We start from the raw sequence: 18,161 nt of genomic DNA on the forward strand, positions 1-18,161 counted from the left end.
TGAACATGGAATCCTTTTTTTCTTTAAACACCAGTATTAAAAAGTAGAATGCTGAGTTCAAACCTTTTGGCGAAAGTTGACCACAATCAGTGTTCTTCCAACTATAAAAAATCCGTGGTGACCAACAGCACTTAAAAAGTTAAATAGAAGAGCCAGGAAAAAAAAGAATCAAAGACAGAGCACACTGCAAAGGTAGGTACTGCTGTGTGAAATTTTTGCTACTTACAAATGGTAAGTGAGTGACTGAGAGAGCGAGAGCGAGAGAGAGAGAGAGAGAGAGAGAGAGAGAGCGAGAGCGAGAGAGAAAGATTGAAGATCAGGTCACGTCATTAACGATATTTCTTACCAAATACAACAAAACGTTTTAAAAGCTAATGATACAAAAATAAATGATTATAAAGAACAGTTAAAAAAAATCTAATAACCGTCCTTGTAAAATCTGTCTGCACATGAGAAGAGTCACACACAAACAGCCAGCCAAGTAGGCTTCCCTGGGAGGGGCAGGTGTGGAAGTTTCCAGAGGAGGAATTGGCCATTTCAATTCGAGGAAACAAAGGCTTCAGAGAGGAGGCTTTAAGAAGAGTGCAGGCAGAACAGGGCACCATAGGGCACCACAGGGCAGCTGGATAAGAGCACTCTGCCTGGCCTGACTGCTGAGGGTCTGGCCTACCAGGGGTGAGACCGACTGGTCAGACCTGGGTCTGCAGGCAGCAGGAACCACATGGCTTCACCTGTCTGAGCAGTTACCTGGGCTGCAGTGTGGCAGGTTGTTGAGAATGTAGAAAGACAGATGGTGGTAACGATTAAGGACAGATATAAAGGGTTAAAAAAGTTGGCCAATGTTTGGATATAAAGTAAAAGGAGGACTGTGTGCCTTTTATATTGGAGCACTATTTCACTGATTCTCCCAAGGATTATTTGCCAGTCCAGTGCCAACTAATAGAAAATGTAATGCCAGACGCATAGATAATTTAAAATTTCCTAGTAGTCACATTAAACAAGAAGAAAAAGGAGCAAGTGAAATTAATTCTAATATTTTAATTGAATCTGTCCAAAAGGTTTTCAAAATGTAATATAATATTGTTATGAGATATTTTACATTCTTTTTAAAGACAGGGTCTTTGGATTCAGGGATTTCACAGCAAAGAAGAATCACCTCAAAATACTCCTGTTTCTGGGGCTGGGGTTGTGGCTCAGTGGTAGAGCACTCGCCTGGTGTGTGCAAGGCCCTGGGTTCGATTCTCAGCACCACATAAAAATAAATAAATAAAAATAAAGTCAGTGTTAAGAACAGAGCAGGGAGGAAGAGCATGAGAAGAAGATTAACATTAAACAGGGATGAGAGGTGGGAGGGAAAGGGAGAGAGAAGGGAAATTGCATGGAAATGGAAGGAGACTCTCATTATTATACAAAATTACATAAAAGAGGATGTGAGGGGAAAGGGGAAAAAAACAAGGGAGAGAAATGAAGTACAGTAGATGGGGTAGAGAGAGGGGAGGGGAGGGGAGGGGAGGGGAGGGGAGGGGAGGGGAGGGGAGGGGAGGGGAGATAGTAGAGGATAGGAAAGGCAGCAGAATACAACAGTCACTAGTATGGCAGTATGTAAAATCGTGGATGTGTAACCAATGTGATTCTGCAATCTGTATATGGGGTAAAAATGGGAGTTCATAACCCACTTGAATCAAATGTATGAAATATGATATGTCAAGAACTATGTAATGTTTTGAACAACCAATAATAAAAATTTTAAAAAAATAAAGTCAGTGTATATAACTAAAATAAATAAATATTTTTAAAAAATACTCCTGTTTCCAAATGCATAGTTTTGTATTTTATTTTATATTTCCTTGTATAGCTCGATTCAGACAGGCCACATTTCAAGTGCTCAGGCATCACCTATGACTCATGACTACTGAACTGACCAGCCTGGCTCTTGGGAAATGGATCTGGTTATCTAACTTTTTTGCTAATGGTGAGGTCTCAGAATCTGTCAAGTTTGCTGTTAACATGTAGAACATTAATAAGTTTAATAAACTGCAAGTAATCTCTGCAATTTTCTGTCAAAACAACAATTCCCCCAAAGGTGAGGATTTTGTTGCCAGTAGAACATTAGCCAGTTTTAAAAAATGTAACCTAGCTGTTTACTTTAGTGCCTTCTCTTTTGCTCTGGCTTTGGGATTTCTGTTAAGCTTCTGGTTTCCACCATTTATTGGGATACGCCCAGGGAGGCCTGTGTGTGTGAATTCGTCCTGCTTAAGAGTCTTTGTGATTCTCAAAAGTACAAGTGCCTCCTGGTGGCTTAGTGACCTGAGAGATCCTCAGCCTTTTCCGTACTCCTTTGAAAGGGCATTGGTATCCTGCTGATTCCGTCATTCATGAGGTAAAGAAAACATCTGTCAAGGACTGAACACATATTTTTAATTGTATTTTAAACAGCCTAACTGATAATATGTTTAAAATCTATATTCTGATAAGTTTTGGTGTATGTATATACCTGTGACTATAACTCCTGAAGATTCCTTTTTCTACCTTATAATCCCTACACTATAGATTAGCTTACTTTGCATTTTCTAGAATTTTGTATAAGTGAAAACAGACAGGATGTGCTCTCTATGGGGAAGAGGAGGGTCTTTGGGATCCAGCGGGTTGTGTATGGAGAACAGATTTCTTCTTACCACTAAGTTGCTACCTGCTGAATGGACATACCACAACTTATTTACTGACCTTTGGTTATTCCTGCATGTTGGAGAGCAAGACAGGGTCGGTGACTAGGGGTAAACATGCAACCAGAAGCACAAGGCTCTGCCTGCAAAGAGCACAGTATCCATGCCCGGCTGGCTTTCTATACACAGTCACTGTCCTTCCCCTTTTTCTTCTTTCGGTTTCTAAGGAGCACTCCCCCAGGGTATTCTCTGGGGACTAGCCAGGAAGAACGGAATACCTATTTGGAGAAATAACCAAGAAACATGGAAGCAGCTTATGCTCAAAAGTTGTGAGCTGCTACGACAAAGTGCCGGCAACATGATGCTCTTGTCCTCCTGTCCAAGGAAAGAAGTCAATGAGCAGAATAGGAACATGAGCCCCAGCAAGAGGAGGCACAGCCTCCCACTGACTTATGCAGCATGATGGTGGCAGCAGGAAGCCCTGGTACCCAAGTGACTAGCTAGAAACTCATTACAGGATAATTTTCATAAATTCTCACTTTTTTCTATTAAAAAAGAACCCCTCCAAACACTATTCATCCCGGGGCTTTAATTCACAGCTCTGATGCCTGAACACCCAGTTTGGCTTAATAAGAGAAATCAGAAATGCCAAGCCATCTTGGTGGACTCTGAATAACATTCGCTTCTGAAGTGACAGCACCAAATAGCTCTAGAGAGCTCCAGGAAGGATCTCCAACTCCATGCCCACAAGTCATAGAGAACGAGTAAGTCATGACTTTTAGGCAATGTCAAGGATAGAATGAGGCTAACCTTCCATGACTGTTGACCCTAATATATTGCATAATATGTTAGACAATGTTTCAAAGGAAATCACTCTTAATAAAGGTAGTACCACTGGGAGCAATGTGTGGTACTTCTCTGAAAGCACCTTCATATTTCCACTGCTCCAGTGATGACCCCTTACTCAGATGAGGAGACTGGAACACTGAGGAAGTGATCACTATCCTCAGTGCAAGGAAAGAACCATGATGGGACTTCCCCTCCAGTATACCTTCTCTAGATTCCAGAACTTGACAGAATTGTACTTGGTAAGATCCTTGAGATCAACTCCATGTTTTCTTTCAATTTTTTCTTCTCTAGTGACAACTGTGCTACATTAGGTTCTTAGTCACCGGACTCACAGGGAAGTTAGAAAATTTCATTGTGCATTTGAGTTAAAAAGGTTCCAGGTGACAATATGTATATGCTCATTCATTTGCCAAAAAGGTGAGGCTGTAGCAAGTCTTCAAGCACCTGATCATGGAGCACCTGGGATGTGCCGGTAGCTGAGTGCAGCTCTAGTTATAATGGTTCCAACTTTCTCTGCTCCTAAGCACTCATTTGCATTTGATTTGGCTCTTTCCCCACTACGAATGCTCTTCCTTCTTTTCTTGGGATGCTCCAAGTAGTCCAAGAAGATGATGGTAAAGAGAATCACTAGAGCCAAGCACGATCCACCTCCCTCCCACTGCTTCCATTCTTCTCCTGGCTCAGGGCTCAGGAAGTGCAAGATGGAATTTCTTCAGGGATCCTCAGAATTGTCTGCTCCATTGAGACACAGCAGCCTCAAGCCCCTGTGCTCCCATGGTTGGCGCTGAAACATGTGGTTGAAAAACTATGGATGATGAGCGGAGCCAATTACCAAAATGGATGGTGTGCTTCTCAGAAGAGACTACCTTCTTCACAAATTCACCAAGAGTGACAATATCCACCATGATGGACTTGTTTGAAAATGCCCTCCCATGTGCCTTGGAGGGGAACTTTTCTTGGCTGATCATTTACAATGTCTTTCCTTAAAGGTTATTCTATGCTCGAAGTACAGCAAACATCCTGGTGTGATTAATAGGAGCAAGGAAGCCACTTTTAAAGAGATAAAATATAACTATGGTGTAAGTCAGCAGAACAGTCAAGTAAATCCTGATGGCTCTGCTTATCATGGGGCTGTATTAAAAAGAAATTAGCTCTAGAGGTCAAGATAATAGTGCAGCGTGGGGAGAGAATTATTGCTCTCTCCCTGAAGACTTTGCTCCCCGAGGCAAGACAGCACACACCCTAGATTAAACTTTTATCAGCAGACCTTGGACTTCCATCAATCTTTCATTACTGTCTGGCTCAGAGAATCTGCTACTAGATGTCATTAGGAAACTCATCTTCTATACAGAGACCCCACCAGATTACACATAGGAAAAGTAACAATGGCCAAGCAAAACTAGAGAGAATTTTCAGATCAGCTCAAAAAAACAAGAGGCCCATTATTTCTAAATTGCTGTCATCTCAACTAGAAATGCCCTTTATCACTGACAATGTCTACCAATTTAGGAAGGAAATCTCCTTGGTAGAATGCTGCTCTGTCACCAGCGGTGTGTAAAGCTAAACAAAAGAACAGCTTACTTGCTCCTTGAAAAAGCTTTCCTGAATCCCCTCTGCTACACTTTGGATCTGAAAGGTTCCCAAAGCCCCATATGTAGCTTCTTGGTCACCAGCCTGCCCTGTAATGTTCCTGGGAGGTGGTGGGACCTTTAAGAGGTAGGGCCTAGTGGATGGAAGTTAGGTTACTGGGCAGATCCAATTTAAGGGATATGGGACTCTGACCTCCTCTCATCTCTTTCTTGGCTTCCTGGACACCATGATGTGAACAGAACTTCGTGGCCAAGTGCTCCCACCATGACATACTGTGCCACCAGAGACCAAAAGCGACAGGGCCAACCATGTGCTAAAACCTTTGAAACTGTGAGCCCAAATAAACCTTTCTTCTCTTTTAAGTTGATCATCTGAGGTACTTTGTCACAGTGATGGAAAGCTGACGAACACTTCTTCCACATGGCAGCATGTCCTCTGCATTATGCAAGTGGCTGCCTCCTGTAGTTTGCTAATTCAATCATAAAAGTCAACAAGGGAGGGACTGGGCTGGACCAGCCAGGAGGTAGAAACCACACCAGTTATATGAACAGAGAGAACATCACAGAAAGAATTATATCTTGGGGCTGGGGTTGTGGCTCGGCGGTAGAGCGCTCGCCTAACACGAGTGAGGCCCTGGGTTTGATCTTCAGCACCACATAAAAGTAAATAAATAAAGGTATTACGTCCAACTACAACTAAAAAAAAAAATAATAAAGAATTATAACTCGTAACTCAAAAGGCAAAAAAGGAAACATGGAGAGCTTATCATGGGGGCAGCAATTGCAGGAGCAGGGTATGACCTGCAGGGTTGAGGGTACAAAGGAAGGAGGCTGGAATTATTAAACTTAGAAGCTCAGAGGGGGAGCTCCGTGGAGAAAAACCCCTGGTCCTCGAGGAGGAGGCGCTGTTGGATTGCTACTTCTGTCTCTAGCCTGAAAGGAGGGACTACAAGGACCGGAGACTCACACCTTTAAAGAGAATATGCCTGTTGCTTATGTCTGTGTCTTGAAGGAAGGATGTGAAAAAACTGATTCTGCACTTCTGTGAAGTGCTGGAAAAAATGCAAAATGGATTCAGAATAGATGCACTGGGACAAAAACGCATTTCTAGGATGACGCTCATAGAGACAGGAGGCAAAGGAAGTCCCAAGTCACCTCTTTGTCTTCCAGCCTGACAGTCTCCTTCTAGTGCTGAATAGTCACCAGAGTCTAACAGGTAGCTAACTAGGGGGACAGAAACATGTTTTTGTAGAGTCTCAGCTCCGGTATTTCACAAAGGAGACAGGGAAGGGTAGGTTCGGGGATGAGAGAGAAGCTTAGTAAAACTGGCACCGGGAGCAATAGGCCGTGAGGTGATTCATTTCAGCCTAAGTCAGAACACCAGTCATTTCACCTCTTCTTCTTTGCTAGTACTTCCAACCTGGCTACTGTCTGCCCAGTTAAGGACTCCATTTCCCAGAGTCCCTTGCAGCTGAGTCTGGCCAATGGGATGTAAACCCAATGTGACCCTGAGTGAGGTATGCAAATTCCAGGTTGTCTTCAACTTGGAGATAAGTAATGTGGTCTGGTCAGACTGGATGACATTTGAGGGGTGACAGAGCATCCACTTGGAAGGGGCCTGGGACCCTGAGTGGCACTGAGCGGCTCAGCTGGATGGTACAGCTCACTGTAGACTACTACCTGAGAACTGAGCTCTAGTGTTTGACCTGTGGACTTCTGAGCAGAGGGCAGCTGCCTGGCCTGGACCCTGTTTACTACACAAAGGTTTAGCTCCAAGGAACAGTCACAGGGCTGAGCAAGACTTACGGGCAAGCCTGAGAGCTGCTGGTGGAACTAACACAGCTAGAAAAGGAAAGAGAGTCCAAAAAGACATCACATGTATGGTTACTCTAATGTTCTTTCTGTACAATCTGGGCCACACTGGGTCTCCCCTGTCTGGGTAACAATACCTTTTCTTTTTTAAGAATAACCCTTTAAAAATATAAAACCCATTCCTTGCATGTGGGCCATACAAAACTAGGCCTCAGGAACAGTATGTCAATCTCCACTTTCAATTCATGCATGTGGCCTCATGTCCTCAGTGAAGAAGCCAGATCCTTCAGGGCAGGCTCCATGCCATATCCCTGCCCTGTCTCTTGCTACCCACTCTAGCATGGCATTCAGTACACATCAGATCTGCACCTCCCACCCTGCTGAGCTCAGTTTATGGAGAACATCCATCACCTCTTGTTGGGATTAATAAGTTTCCTATTGGGACAGGTGAAAATACCTGCAGTCTAGTCTTTGGTCTGCCACAGACTAGAAGGATCATATCAGGTAAATCACACTCTTCTGTCCCAGTTTTCTAATCTAAAAATAAGAGACTGAACAACATTGATTAACAAACTGCCTTTTAAAGATAAAAGCCTATCAATTGAAGTTTTATATATTCGAACTAAATAACCCCATCATTACTTGCAAGCCGTGCCCTCAAAAAAACGCCAGGTAAAAATGTAAGTAATTAAGTAAGTCAAAAGTAAAAACAAAATAGCAAAACACCATGCAAGAAGATAAGAACATGAAACTATGTGTGGCAAAGCCTTTTATAATACCTTGAGTTAAATCTTTTATTAAACCCATTGGGCATGTCCTAGGAGAAGAGAATTCAAGACAATGGAGACTAACTACATTTTAAATATAAAAGTTCCTAAGATCATAATCAGATAAAACTATCAAGTCAAAGCTAACTCATGGATCGGGCGAGGTGCCTGTAATCTCAGTGGCCCAGGAGGCTGAGGCATGAGGATTGCAAGGTCAAAACCAGCCTCAGCATCAGTGAGGCACTAAGCAACTCAGTGAGACTCTGTCTCTAAATAAAATACAAAACAGGCCTGGGGATATGGCTCAGTGGTCCAGTGCCCCTGAGTTCAATCCCCCATACCTCCCCCCAGCCTCCAAAAAAGCTAATCCATTTGGAAATTTATGAATAATCTATTATACAGAAAGATCTAATTAAAACTTGTTCATCAAAACCAGAAGAGAGATGTATGAAATACCTTCTAGGAAAAGGAGTTTTGCTCTACAAACTAAACACACAAACAATACCACAGGGTAAACATTCAAACAGGAAAGTACTTATTAAAAAGCACTTCTGCACGATGGTTGCTGATGGCTGCTGTTAATTATGAAGGAATTTTATCTTCATTATAGTGGGCCCAATGGGGTCTCCACTTATAATAGTTATTTATTAAAACAAATCAAATTTTTCTTAATAAACAAAAATAGCAATTTAGTTTTGCCACTAATTTAAATTAATGAGTTGACTTACTAGAGCGGCATTTTTCAAAGTATGTTTCATAGATTGCCTTTTCACATAGCGCCTCTACTCACTCAAAGATCCATGTCTTAAAGGCTGTGTCTCCAGCCCACAGTACTCCTGGGAGGCAGTGGAACCCAGTGGGAAGTCTTCTAGTCACATGGGGGACTGCCCTTGAAGGGGATATTGGAACCATGACCCCTCTTCATTCTCTCTTTTGTTTCCCAGGCATCAAAAGGTGCTCCTGCCAAGATGTACTAACTTGTCATAGGTTCAAAAGCAATGGCAACAAAACCTCCAAAACTGTTAGCCAAAATTAACTTCTTCTTTTTAAGTTAATCATCTCAGATAGTTTGTTATAGTAACACACAACTGACTAACACAGAAAGGATTCTAGTCAAGTCAGGACAGCGGCTTGAAAGTGTGCACAAGAAAGCCTCTGAGAGGGAGGTCCCAGAGTACAAGGGCCTGCCATACAGAGTTTAACCCAGTCTCCCATGTGACCCTAGAGACCTTTTTGATTTTTTTTCTTCAAGGAAAATCTATCAAAATCTGATCTGGTTAATCCTCATGGTACCCTGATAGGGAAGCCCCATGGGAAAATCCCAGTAACAATCCCACCCACCCACACTCTATTACCTATTGGTCAAGGGATACATGGATCTTGGTGCCCGTTCTGCCTCAAGGGAAAGGGGAATCTGTTCAAAGTCCCCTAGGCTCAGAGATTACACCTGTTTGCTTTCAATACTTCTAAAAAGGAATAAGGAGAAAGCTGCTCTCCAAGGTCTGAGTAAGAGAGCTGAGGCTGGAAGTCAGGATGGGCCCTTGAAAGAGGGAGGTGATGTCCTCCTGCCCACACTTGGGATGGTGGCCTGGCAGGCCCATAGAGACAAGGTGAGAGATGGCACTCTGGTCATCTGCCCCAGTGGCCAAGGCAAAGGGCCAGCTGTTAAAAGGAGGAAGTCCTTTCTCCCATAGCAGAGGGCATCCATCAGTTGCTTCTGGAAATACAAGGCTACAAAAGCCCTTATACAGCCCCCATCTGTAGGAGCCCTGACCCTTGTCTCATTGCGATCAAAAGGAACTAACGTATGGCGTGGCCCAGGTGAGAGGAGGCAACCCCGTTTCACCAGGCAATAAAGCTGCGGGCTCCAAGAACCCCCATAATGGAAACAGGCAAGACTCCAGGAAAGGACAGACTTCAGCCAGACCCAAACCCCCAGGGACCAGCGTCAGCCGTGACCACAACTCCCTGCACCGTGTGTTTGTAATAAAAGGTTTCTCCAACTTGATCTGGGGGCACAGTAGGGCTACACCCCCATCGGATCTCCTCCTTATCCTGAGTAAACTTCTTCATGAGGAATTTTTTCAAAGCACATCAAAACCTGTTGAAAGTCTTAAGAAAAAAAATGCTAGGGGCTGGGGTTATGGCTCAGTGGTAGAGCACTCGCCTCGCACGTGTGAGGCCCTGGGTTCGATCCTCAGCACCACATTAAAATAAATAAAGGTACTGTGACGATCTACAAGTAAAAAGATTTTTTTTTTTTTTTAAGAAAAAGATGCTAAACCAAAATATTTTCAGAAATTCTGAAATTACATGGCTCCATGAAGTAGGCTGGATTTTGAGGAAGGTTTTTGTGCCCTTCTTGAGTCTGGGATACAGACTTTTCTTATTCATTTTAACCACATCAAGAAATCCCCTAAGAGATTCCATTTTCTCAGCGAAGAAAGTTACAAAAGAGAATTCGAAATGGGCTCGTTTTCTCAAGCAAAATGAAACACTTTTATGTTTTATTCATGCAAAGTGAAAGCCCCTTTCCTTTGCAGCATTACAAATTGAATTTGCTCTTGTAAATTGCTGTTAAAAAAAAAAAGATTCAAAAGCAAAGGAAAGTTAAAAAAAAAAAAGAAGAAGAAGCACCAGGCATACAAAGGCCCTTCTTCTAGGGAATGATGAAAACTCGGAATCCATGGGGAGAAACAGAAGCTTTCACTGGCAAACATGCTTTTTTTATTTACTGCTTCATAAGCAATCCTGCCCAAGGGTCCCCACAACCACAGGAGCTTGCTGGGGTTCTGACAACCTATGGAGAGCCCCAAGTGTACTACTAAAGCATGCTCATCTGCTAACCCTAAGGAGGAGGGGCTAAAACCAGGAGTGATCTGGCCCACATTTGAAAAATGAAACCGAGACAATGTTGCCTAATTTTCTCCAATTTCTTTGGGGCAAGTGGCTCTTCCCTTATTGTAGGACAACTGCACTCATCAGTGTCTGCAAAGCCTCTCACCCTCTATCTCAAATCATCCACTGTCCTTGAAGCCTCCACAGTGTCTGATTTCTCCTCTGCTCCCGGTGTCTCAGAAAGAAGTCATGTAATTAGCCGCATCTGCTAAGTGTATGTTGCTTTAAAAAATCAAGAGCAAACATTCATTAAGCATTTGCTGTGTCTCTATCACAGTGCCAATTATCACATACACACACTGGCACACACAAACATGTGTTGTGGTCCCTGTTAGGATCCTCATCTCTCAGATGAGAGAAAATGAGGCTCAGAGAGCTTGAAAAATTTGGTCAACTTGAATTTGAATCACCCCCCCTCCCATTAGGTGTGGAGAATCTGGACTCATTTTAAAGAGTTTGGGATGGGCTGGAAACGACATCAATAAAATCCACACATAATGTAACCTTGAGAATCGACATGCAGGCTGTGGGTGTAGCTCAGTGGCAGAGCACTTGCCTGGCACGCTGGAGGCCTTGGTTCAAGCCCCAGCATAACAAGACGAAGACAAAAACCAAACAAAAAAACCCAAACACACAGCCACACCTGGTTGTTTATATAATGATCTCTACCTTAAGAACAAAATTGGAGTGGGGGCAGGGTAGGAACCAGGAAAGGTTCAAGCATTTTCCATCCAGAGCCTTCTACCAAGGCTAACCGTTTTTGATGATGACCAAATGCCACCAGATAGTTTCTTTGTAAAATGAATCAACTGATGTCAAGGCACCAACTCCAGTGCTACATTTCTGCCAAGGAAGTGAAGGGCAGGTGCATCCATGCTGAAGCACCTGCCCCAGATGTCAGCACTCACACTGACAAAAAGCTCCAAGATGCACTGAGCCTCCCGGGAAGGCTGACCCAATCAGCAGTCGGAGAGCGACTTCAGTCCTCTCCTTGGTAGGCCATTCCTCACATCTGGTTCCAGCATAAATGCTCATTCTTTAACTGATGAATATTTAGTCATAATACTTCCTTTCTGGTTGAGGACTTGGAACTGGATCAGAGGATCATCAAACTCGCTAATGCCCAGCATTCATAGAGAAAGTAAGTGATAAGACTTGGCAGACCTGCCCCCTTAGAGAACCAGATGACCTGATAAAAAGCCAGAATGCTCAGGAACGAAACCATCAGCCCAGGAGAGCCATCTCTGTCATCTGGGATTCCCACCCTCTTTTGCAATGCTGTCAAACATTTTCAACAAAGCAGCGATTTCAACAATACCTAATCATCCATGCTTGTCCTGGACATGAGGAGATCCTCCATTAGTTTGGAAACTGGCAACCATTGAATTATTTAAGAATTAAGGGTATTTAATGTAGCCCAATTACTTAACGTGGTCTCCAAGTATGATGTGTCTAATTCCACTAAAATCAGAATGCCCTTGTTTCTAGTCATCTTGGAGAACATAAAATTCACGGCACAGCTAAGAAGCACTACGTGTAAATAGCTCACTTCCAGCATAGTTTCACATAAAGGACCCATGCAATGCAATTTTGATAAGACTAGACAGTTCAAGTGTTAAAGAAGTTTAGCCCACCCCAAGCCCAAGCCATTCCTAACAATCATGATTCAATGATCAAAGATTTGTTTGCTTCAAGCAAGCATTCCATGAAGGAGAAGCCAGTAGGAGTGCTTTGAAATGAAGACTCAAGTGAATGGAATGGAGGTGACTAGAGAACAATATAGAGAAGAGGAAAATTAAGGGATTCAGATCACAGGCTGAGTTGGGAACTGAGGAGGAGGAGGAGGAGGGTGGTGGTGGTGGTGGTGGTGGTTGTTTTGGGGAGCAACATGCAGAACTTGAAGGCAGGAGCCAGAGCTGATAAAAGGCTGAAGTACAGAAACCAGGAAGGGAAGAGGCTTGGAGGGTTTATGGGGCAGGGAAATAGAGATGCGATGTCATTTGTCACATTTATAAACAGAGTTTACAGTCAAGTTTCATATTTGGTGAAGTGTTTCGAGACCTTACTTCAGGGTTAAGCTAAAACAACTGGAAAGGGGACAGGGATGTGCCAGCGCAGGGACTCACCGGCCATTGTCGCGGCCCACGCCCCACACACGGATGCTCACGATGGGCTGTGAGTGCAGCACTGTGCGGTCCATGGGGTCGACCAGGCTGAGCATGTCGTTCTCCAGTATCAGGTACATGTCTTTGCCCTGGGATTCAATGAGAAAATGCCTGTCATCTTTATGGGGGCTCTGCTCTCCCATCATGTTCCTGGTGATCAAGGGCCACTTTCAAAAGAAGCCCTTGGGTCTAGAATTTGTTTTCTGAAGAGGGAAACAGTTTTCCCCGACTAAACTATTCATTAGTCTTTCCCAATCCCCCTTACATCCCCAATTTCTCTCTCCTTCCCCAAGTCCTGTGACATGAGTCCCCAGCTTGATTTCCAGTTGGCTTTTATTTTTAATTATTTCACTTGTGAATCTTTAAGAACATGGGTTAATGTGATGTCCTGGAGAATCTTCTTTTTTGAACTCTATGCCCCTCTAATAACCCCTCTCTCTCCATTTTTCTGGCCACACCCTCACAGGCATCCATCCACTTGAAGACCCTCCATGATCCAAAACCACCTCTGTCTGTCTTCCACTTTTACACTATGACATGTCTATGTGATGTGCTGGCAAGCAGCAGGCACGGTCTGTGACACTTCTCAGTGCTGACAATGACTTCATGTCTATACGCCCATTGCCTGCGTCTAGGATACTGTGCTGGGTGCTTGAGATGCACTGGATCATGAACTCTCTAAATTGCCCCGTGAAGGCTGGCTTACTATCTCCAACTAGCACTTGAGGAAACTAAGGCATACAGCCACCTGCTGGAGGTGATGCAGAACCTGAGACAGGTACACGCCGAGATTGAGGGAGCACCTAGGTTTCTTACCATAGTCACTCAGGTCAGTAAGCTTTGGTGTCATCTCCCCACACCTTGGCTCTTATAGGACAGGAACACTAGACTACTCAATTTCCGGCCCTCAGGCGTAAGGTTAGGAACCATCAACCATCTGGTGTGCAGCTAAAGATCATCTCTCTGAAGGATGCCCAGATTCTGCAGCACTGGAACTAGGGAGGCCTCTCTGGGCAGGCAGGGAGGCTTCTTAGTGGGTCTTCAAATCCCAGAGTGAGATGGGTCAACTGCTCTTTGACAACATTTTTGACAATGATGTTTTTGATTCCTATCAAAAGTTTTCAAAGTGCATTCTGCGCTGATGTCCAGGATGGCAGGAAGGTGTGTATCAATGCCTCTGCCAGTCAGTTAAGCTATGGCCAGTGTTTCTACAGCTGAGAGTCAGAATGATCTAAATTCTTCCTCAAAGAGCAGTGACCCCATTTACAGATGAAATCAGAAAATACAATTGGGGAGACTGATGAGGCTGAAGAAATGCTACAGAGCCTGGAACAGGTTCATCCCGTCTCAGACCCAGGGTACCTCCATGTTAGTCACTCCATGTCGGTGTAAATCACAACAACCTTCCTTCTACATCCTACCTAAGGACTGTTCTTTTGGAGGGACCATATTTTGACTGAAGGAGAGAGAGGAGAGCAAGGTGGACCACTTAGGCCTGGTTATTTGGATGGTGAGTAGAAGAAAAAAACAATGAGAAGATGTGAAAGTTAAGCACTGAAAATGTATACAGGGTTTTCCTGGATAGAAGAAAATTCTTTCTCTTCTCCTCCTCCTGCCGGGGATCTAAAATTCTGTCTGGCAAAACAGTGCAGGCCCATATAAAGGCAGACAGACTCCACCAAAGGAAGCCTTGGGAAGCCACCTTCCTCCTGCTAGGAGGAAGTGTGAGTGGAGCTGCAGACGGCCCAGCCTGAAAGCAAACTGGCCACCAGTGTTCCCTGGACGTGGACTGAGCAGGGTACAGTCATGCAGCAAGGCTATCCTAGGGTACTTCTGCAATGCTGGTTCTGCAGCTCTCAGAACCACGGCAGGAATGAGGCTTTTTCCTGTTTTCATATGATTTTTATACAAATTTGGTGTTTTTACTTATTCCTTTCCTTTCTGAAATTTTCTCAACTAACATTTTGAAATGGAATGACTTTGTTCAAAGTGAGAAAGAATACACAGGTCACAATTCCACAACTCAGGCAAAATGTGGATCTTCATACTGTAAATAAAGAAGACGGTGCTATCAAAGGACATGCAGTCTAATTTCACAGTGGGGGCATCAACCTTCTTGCACCTATAGGTGGGGGGTCACATCCCCCCTTAGATATTTTGAGAAAGCTCTGGGTCTTTTCTCCAGAAAACTGTTCTTAATAGACTAGCACACTCATTTCATATGCAAAATCTAGAAGGTTTCTGGGCCCCCAAAGTTCACCCATGGATCTTTGAGGATTTGATGATTCCAGGGGGATTCTGTCATTTAGCCACTGAGAAATGCTCTCTCCCAGGGTCCTAGTCTTACTGGGACATAGTAGTGCTAACAGTAAGCCACATGGGTATACCATGCCAACTGCATGCACCTTCATGGGGAAACAACCCTGACAAACACCTCAGAGCCACTCGGTACCATACCTCACAGATCCCTGGGCTTCACGTGCTGCTTACCTCTCCCCAAATGCCAACTGTATCTCGGATGTCATTTTTGCAGTAAGAGAGCTGCCTGATGCAGTTGTTGACAGCAACGCTGCTTTTTCCAGGGGCGAGGTCCTCCTCTGCCATCTCTACCCATCCCAGAGAGCGCACAGCGAAACACTGGAAGACAAAATCGGAAGGCAGGAAATGATTCACTCGTCCTGCTCAATCTGTATCAATTTATCCTAAAATCCTTGGGCTACTACAAGGTGTGCTTAATGACTTTTAATTACCTCATTATATTCAATCATCTAGTTCACTTAGCAAATCCTTTATTGTGATAAAATTAAACTGTGGCTGTTTTTTACTATTTTAAAATGTAGGGAAATGTAGGGATGATCTTGCCTAACTTGCATAGTGTGTTCAGATATTTTTCCTTAGAACAGATTATTAAAAATACAATTATAGGGCTAATGGGTACAAAAATTTCCAAGCTCCATGATCTATTTAAGACAGATTTTTTTTGTTTGTTTACCAGTAAGAAATGCTGTTAAACCCCGTGAGATCTGTTATTGTTAAGCACATAGGAAAAGAAGAGAGAATGAATTAAATACTCATTTCTAATAAGAAGCACAATGTTTAATGCTCAGAAAGGAAAATGAGGAAAAATGTACTTTTGTGGTAATAAGTCACCTGAGGTCTGACAGCATTTATTATTAGCACCAAACCCAGAAATGCTTGAAGGGCACATGCTGTTGTGAGACGGCACAAATCCTATACACACTTGCAATCCTGTACAATTAGGCACAAATCCTGTACACTCTTCCAGTGGTATTTTATTTTGAGATCACATCCCTGTCTTCCTTCTTAAAGTTCTAGTATGCATTTTTTTCCCTTTAAGTTAAAAGGTATTATGTGCTTATTTTTTTTTATTTTTTAAAAAATGTTTAGTTGTACATGGACAAAATACCTTCATTTTAATTATTTATTTTTATGTGGTGATGAGGATTGGACCCAGTACCTTACACATGCTAAGCAAGCTCTTTACCACTGAGCTACAGGCCTAGCCCAGACTTCATATGCTTATTTTAACAAGCGAACATCCCAATGAAAATTCACAGGATATTTGAGGGCGATGTGGCTGTGGTATCTGCTGTGCTTTGGGTCACCAAGGTTGTTGATCTGCTGGATGGTCTAAGCTGTGGTCCCTCATCCCTGCCTGAATCCCAAGATCCCTCTGAGCTGCGTGTCAGTTGAAGAGCACCTTCCCAGGACAGAAGGGGCAATGAAGCAGCCACATGCTTCCTTGGGAGCCAATAGACTGGCTCTTGAAGAGCAGCTTGGAAAGTTTCCAAAATGAACTTCAAAACAAAATGAAGAAACCTGACAACACTGCGTCCAGTTCAGCCTTCTCCATCCCAGCCACCTTAACCAGACGGGGCACCTCTTTCCCAAGCGGCTAGTCACACTTTCTCTGCAGAAGAAGTCCACCAAAAGGCCAAAGACAAATATCAATGGCACAAAGAGGCTCAAAAACAGTCAATGGGCACATGTGGCTCAAGAACAGAGACAGCCTGGAGTTGTCTCAGCTTTGCTTTATAGATACTGAGAACTTGGCCAGCTCACTCACTAAAGTACCAGTTTTTTGTTTTTGTATTTGTAAAAATGGGAATACTTATAGTAATAGATCCTTCACAAGGTTTTTGTGAAGAGAAAACAATACAGAGAACTTAGCACAAAGAAAACACTCAATGATCACTTGTTAAATGAATGAGCAAATAAATACAGTGCCATATAAATCTTATCTGGATTCATCTGAGGTGAAAAATGAAAGGGGCAGAATATCTGTAATCAAGGTGACCATCTCACAGTTCCCCCATGATAGATAGTTCTGATTTATGCTCATTATTTTGACAAAACTAAGAGTATCCCCCCCTTTTTTATTGTAAAAGCATTCTAGGTTGGACAAAAAACTAACAAATTAATGCTCAATTTTGTCAAAATTATAGATTAGACTCTGGTGTGGACAGGAGGCGTGGACATGAGGCCTGGACAGGGGCACAGTGATTCACTCAAGAAATGGGGTTCAAGATTGACTGAAGATGCTCTTAGCAGACATCTTAGTGATCCTGCCAGGGGTCTCTAAGACACCAGTATTACTGTGGGGTGTTCACAAATCCTCAGAGCCAGACGCCAGGAACACATTTTTCCATGTAGCTGCCTCTTACACAATCCTCCAACCTGTAGATACTCAAAAGAATTAACAATAAAGAAGGTAAAAGAATACTGGCTGCTCTTTGCCCCTTGGGTGGAAGAACACATGGATTTCAACCTGAACAACCTCAGTAAAACCAAAGAGTGTCTTTCTTGGTTAAGAAACATGAATTATCCAACCCACCACAGAAAGTTCCAGAATGAAGTTCTGTCAGGCTGATAAGAAGGAAACCAAAGCCCCAACTAAACCATTGTTATAATGAATTTATTTAAAATCACTTCCTTTGAACAATCCTGCAGTTGTTTGAATTTAGTTTCTCAACTGAAAAGTGCTACCACTATTCCATGTGGCCAAAGAGAAGGAATCTGGTGCACATGGAATACTGAGCTCCTCCAGGGAAGCCAGCATGGCTTCCTCCCTAAGAGCAGAGTGGCTGAGGGCTGCTGGTACTTTCGGTGCTGCCCCCGAGTGGACAGGAAGGTTTATAACCACCAACACCTTCCTTTCAACTGAGGAGATAAGTGACACTTTGGGTAATCATCTGTAGGAACAAACACCCATTTTAGGGTATGGAAAGAGCGGAAAATACTTAATCAAATCAAATCACCTGTCTTCCAAAATACTTTTTTTTAGATTTTTGATAACAAAAAAATCTTCATATGCACTTTGTTTGTTCATTCCTCAATAGCTCTTAACCAAAAAGATACTAGTTATTATTCATGTTTAAGGGATCAGAGTCATGGTTG

At 43.2% G+C, this 18,161-nt stretch overlaps 1 protein-coding gene across 17 annotated transcripts in view; it reads right to left on the reverse strand.

Moving 5' to 3' along the window:
• Window positions 1-18,161, reverse strand: part of Apbb2 (amyloid beta precursor protein binding family B member 2) — a 397,355-nt gene that overhangs the window by 50,120 nt on the left and 329,074 nt on the right. For all 17 annotated transcript variants that reach the window (XM_058581877.1, XM_058581886.1, XM_058582107.1 and 14 more), the window contains 2 exons: window positions 15,234-15,380; window positions 12,705-12,832 (listed from right to left, as the gene is read on the reverse strand). In XM_058581877.1, the coding sequence (XP_058437860.1) occupies window positions 12,705-12,832; window positions 15,234-15,380 (275 nt within the window). The remainder of the gene's footprint in view (window positions 1-12,704; window positions 12,833-15,233; window positions 15,381-18,161) is intronic.

Source organism: Marmota monax, unplaced genomic scaffold, assembly GCF_021218885.2.
Source record: "Marmota monax isolate L192 unplaced genomic scaffold, Marmota_monax_Labrador192_F-V1.1 WCK01_AAM20220418_F8-fsc00025, whole genome shotgun sequence".
NCBI classification, from domain to species: Eukaryota; Metazoa; Chordata; class Mammalia; order Rodentia; family Sciuridae; genus Marmota; species Marmota monax.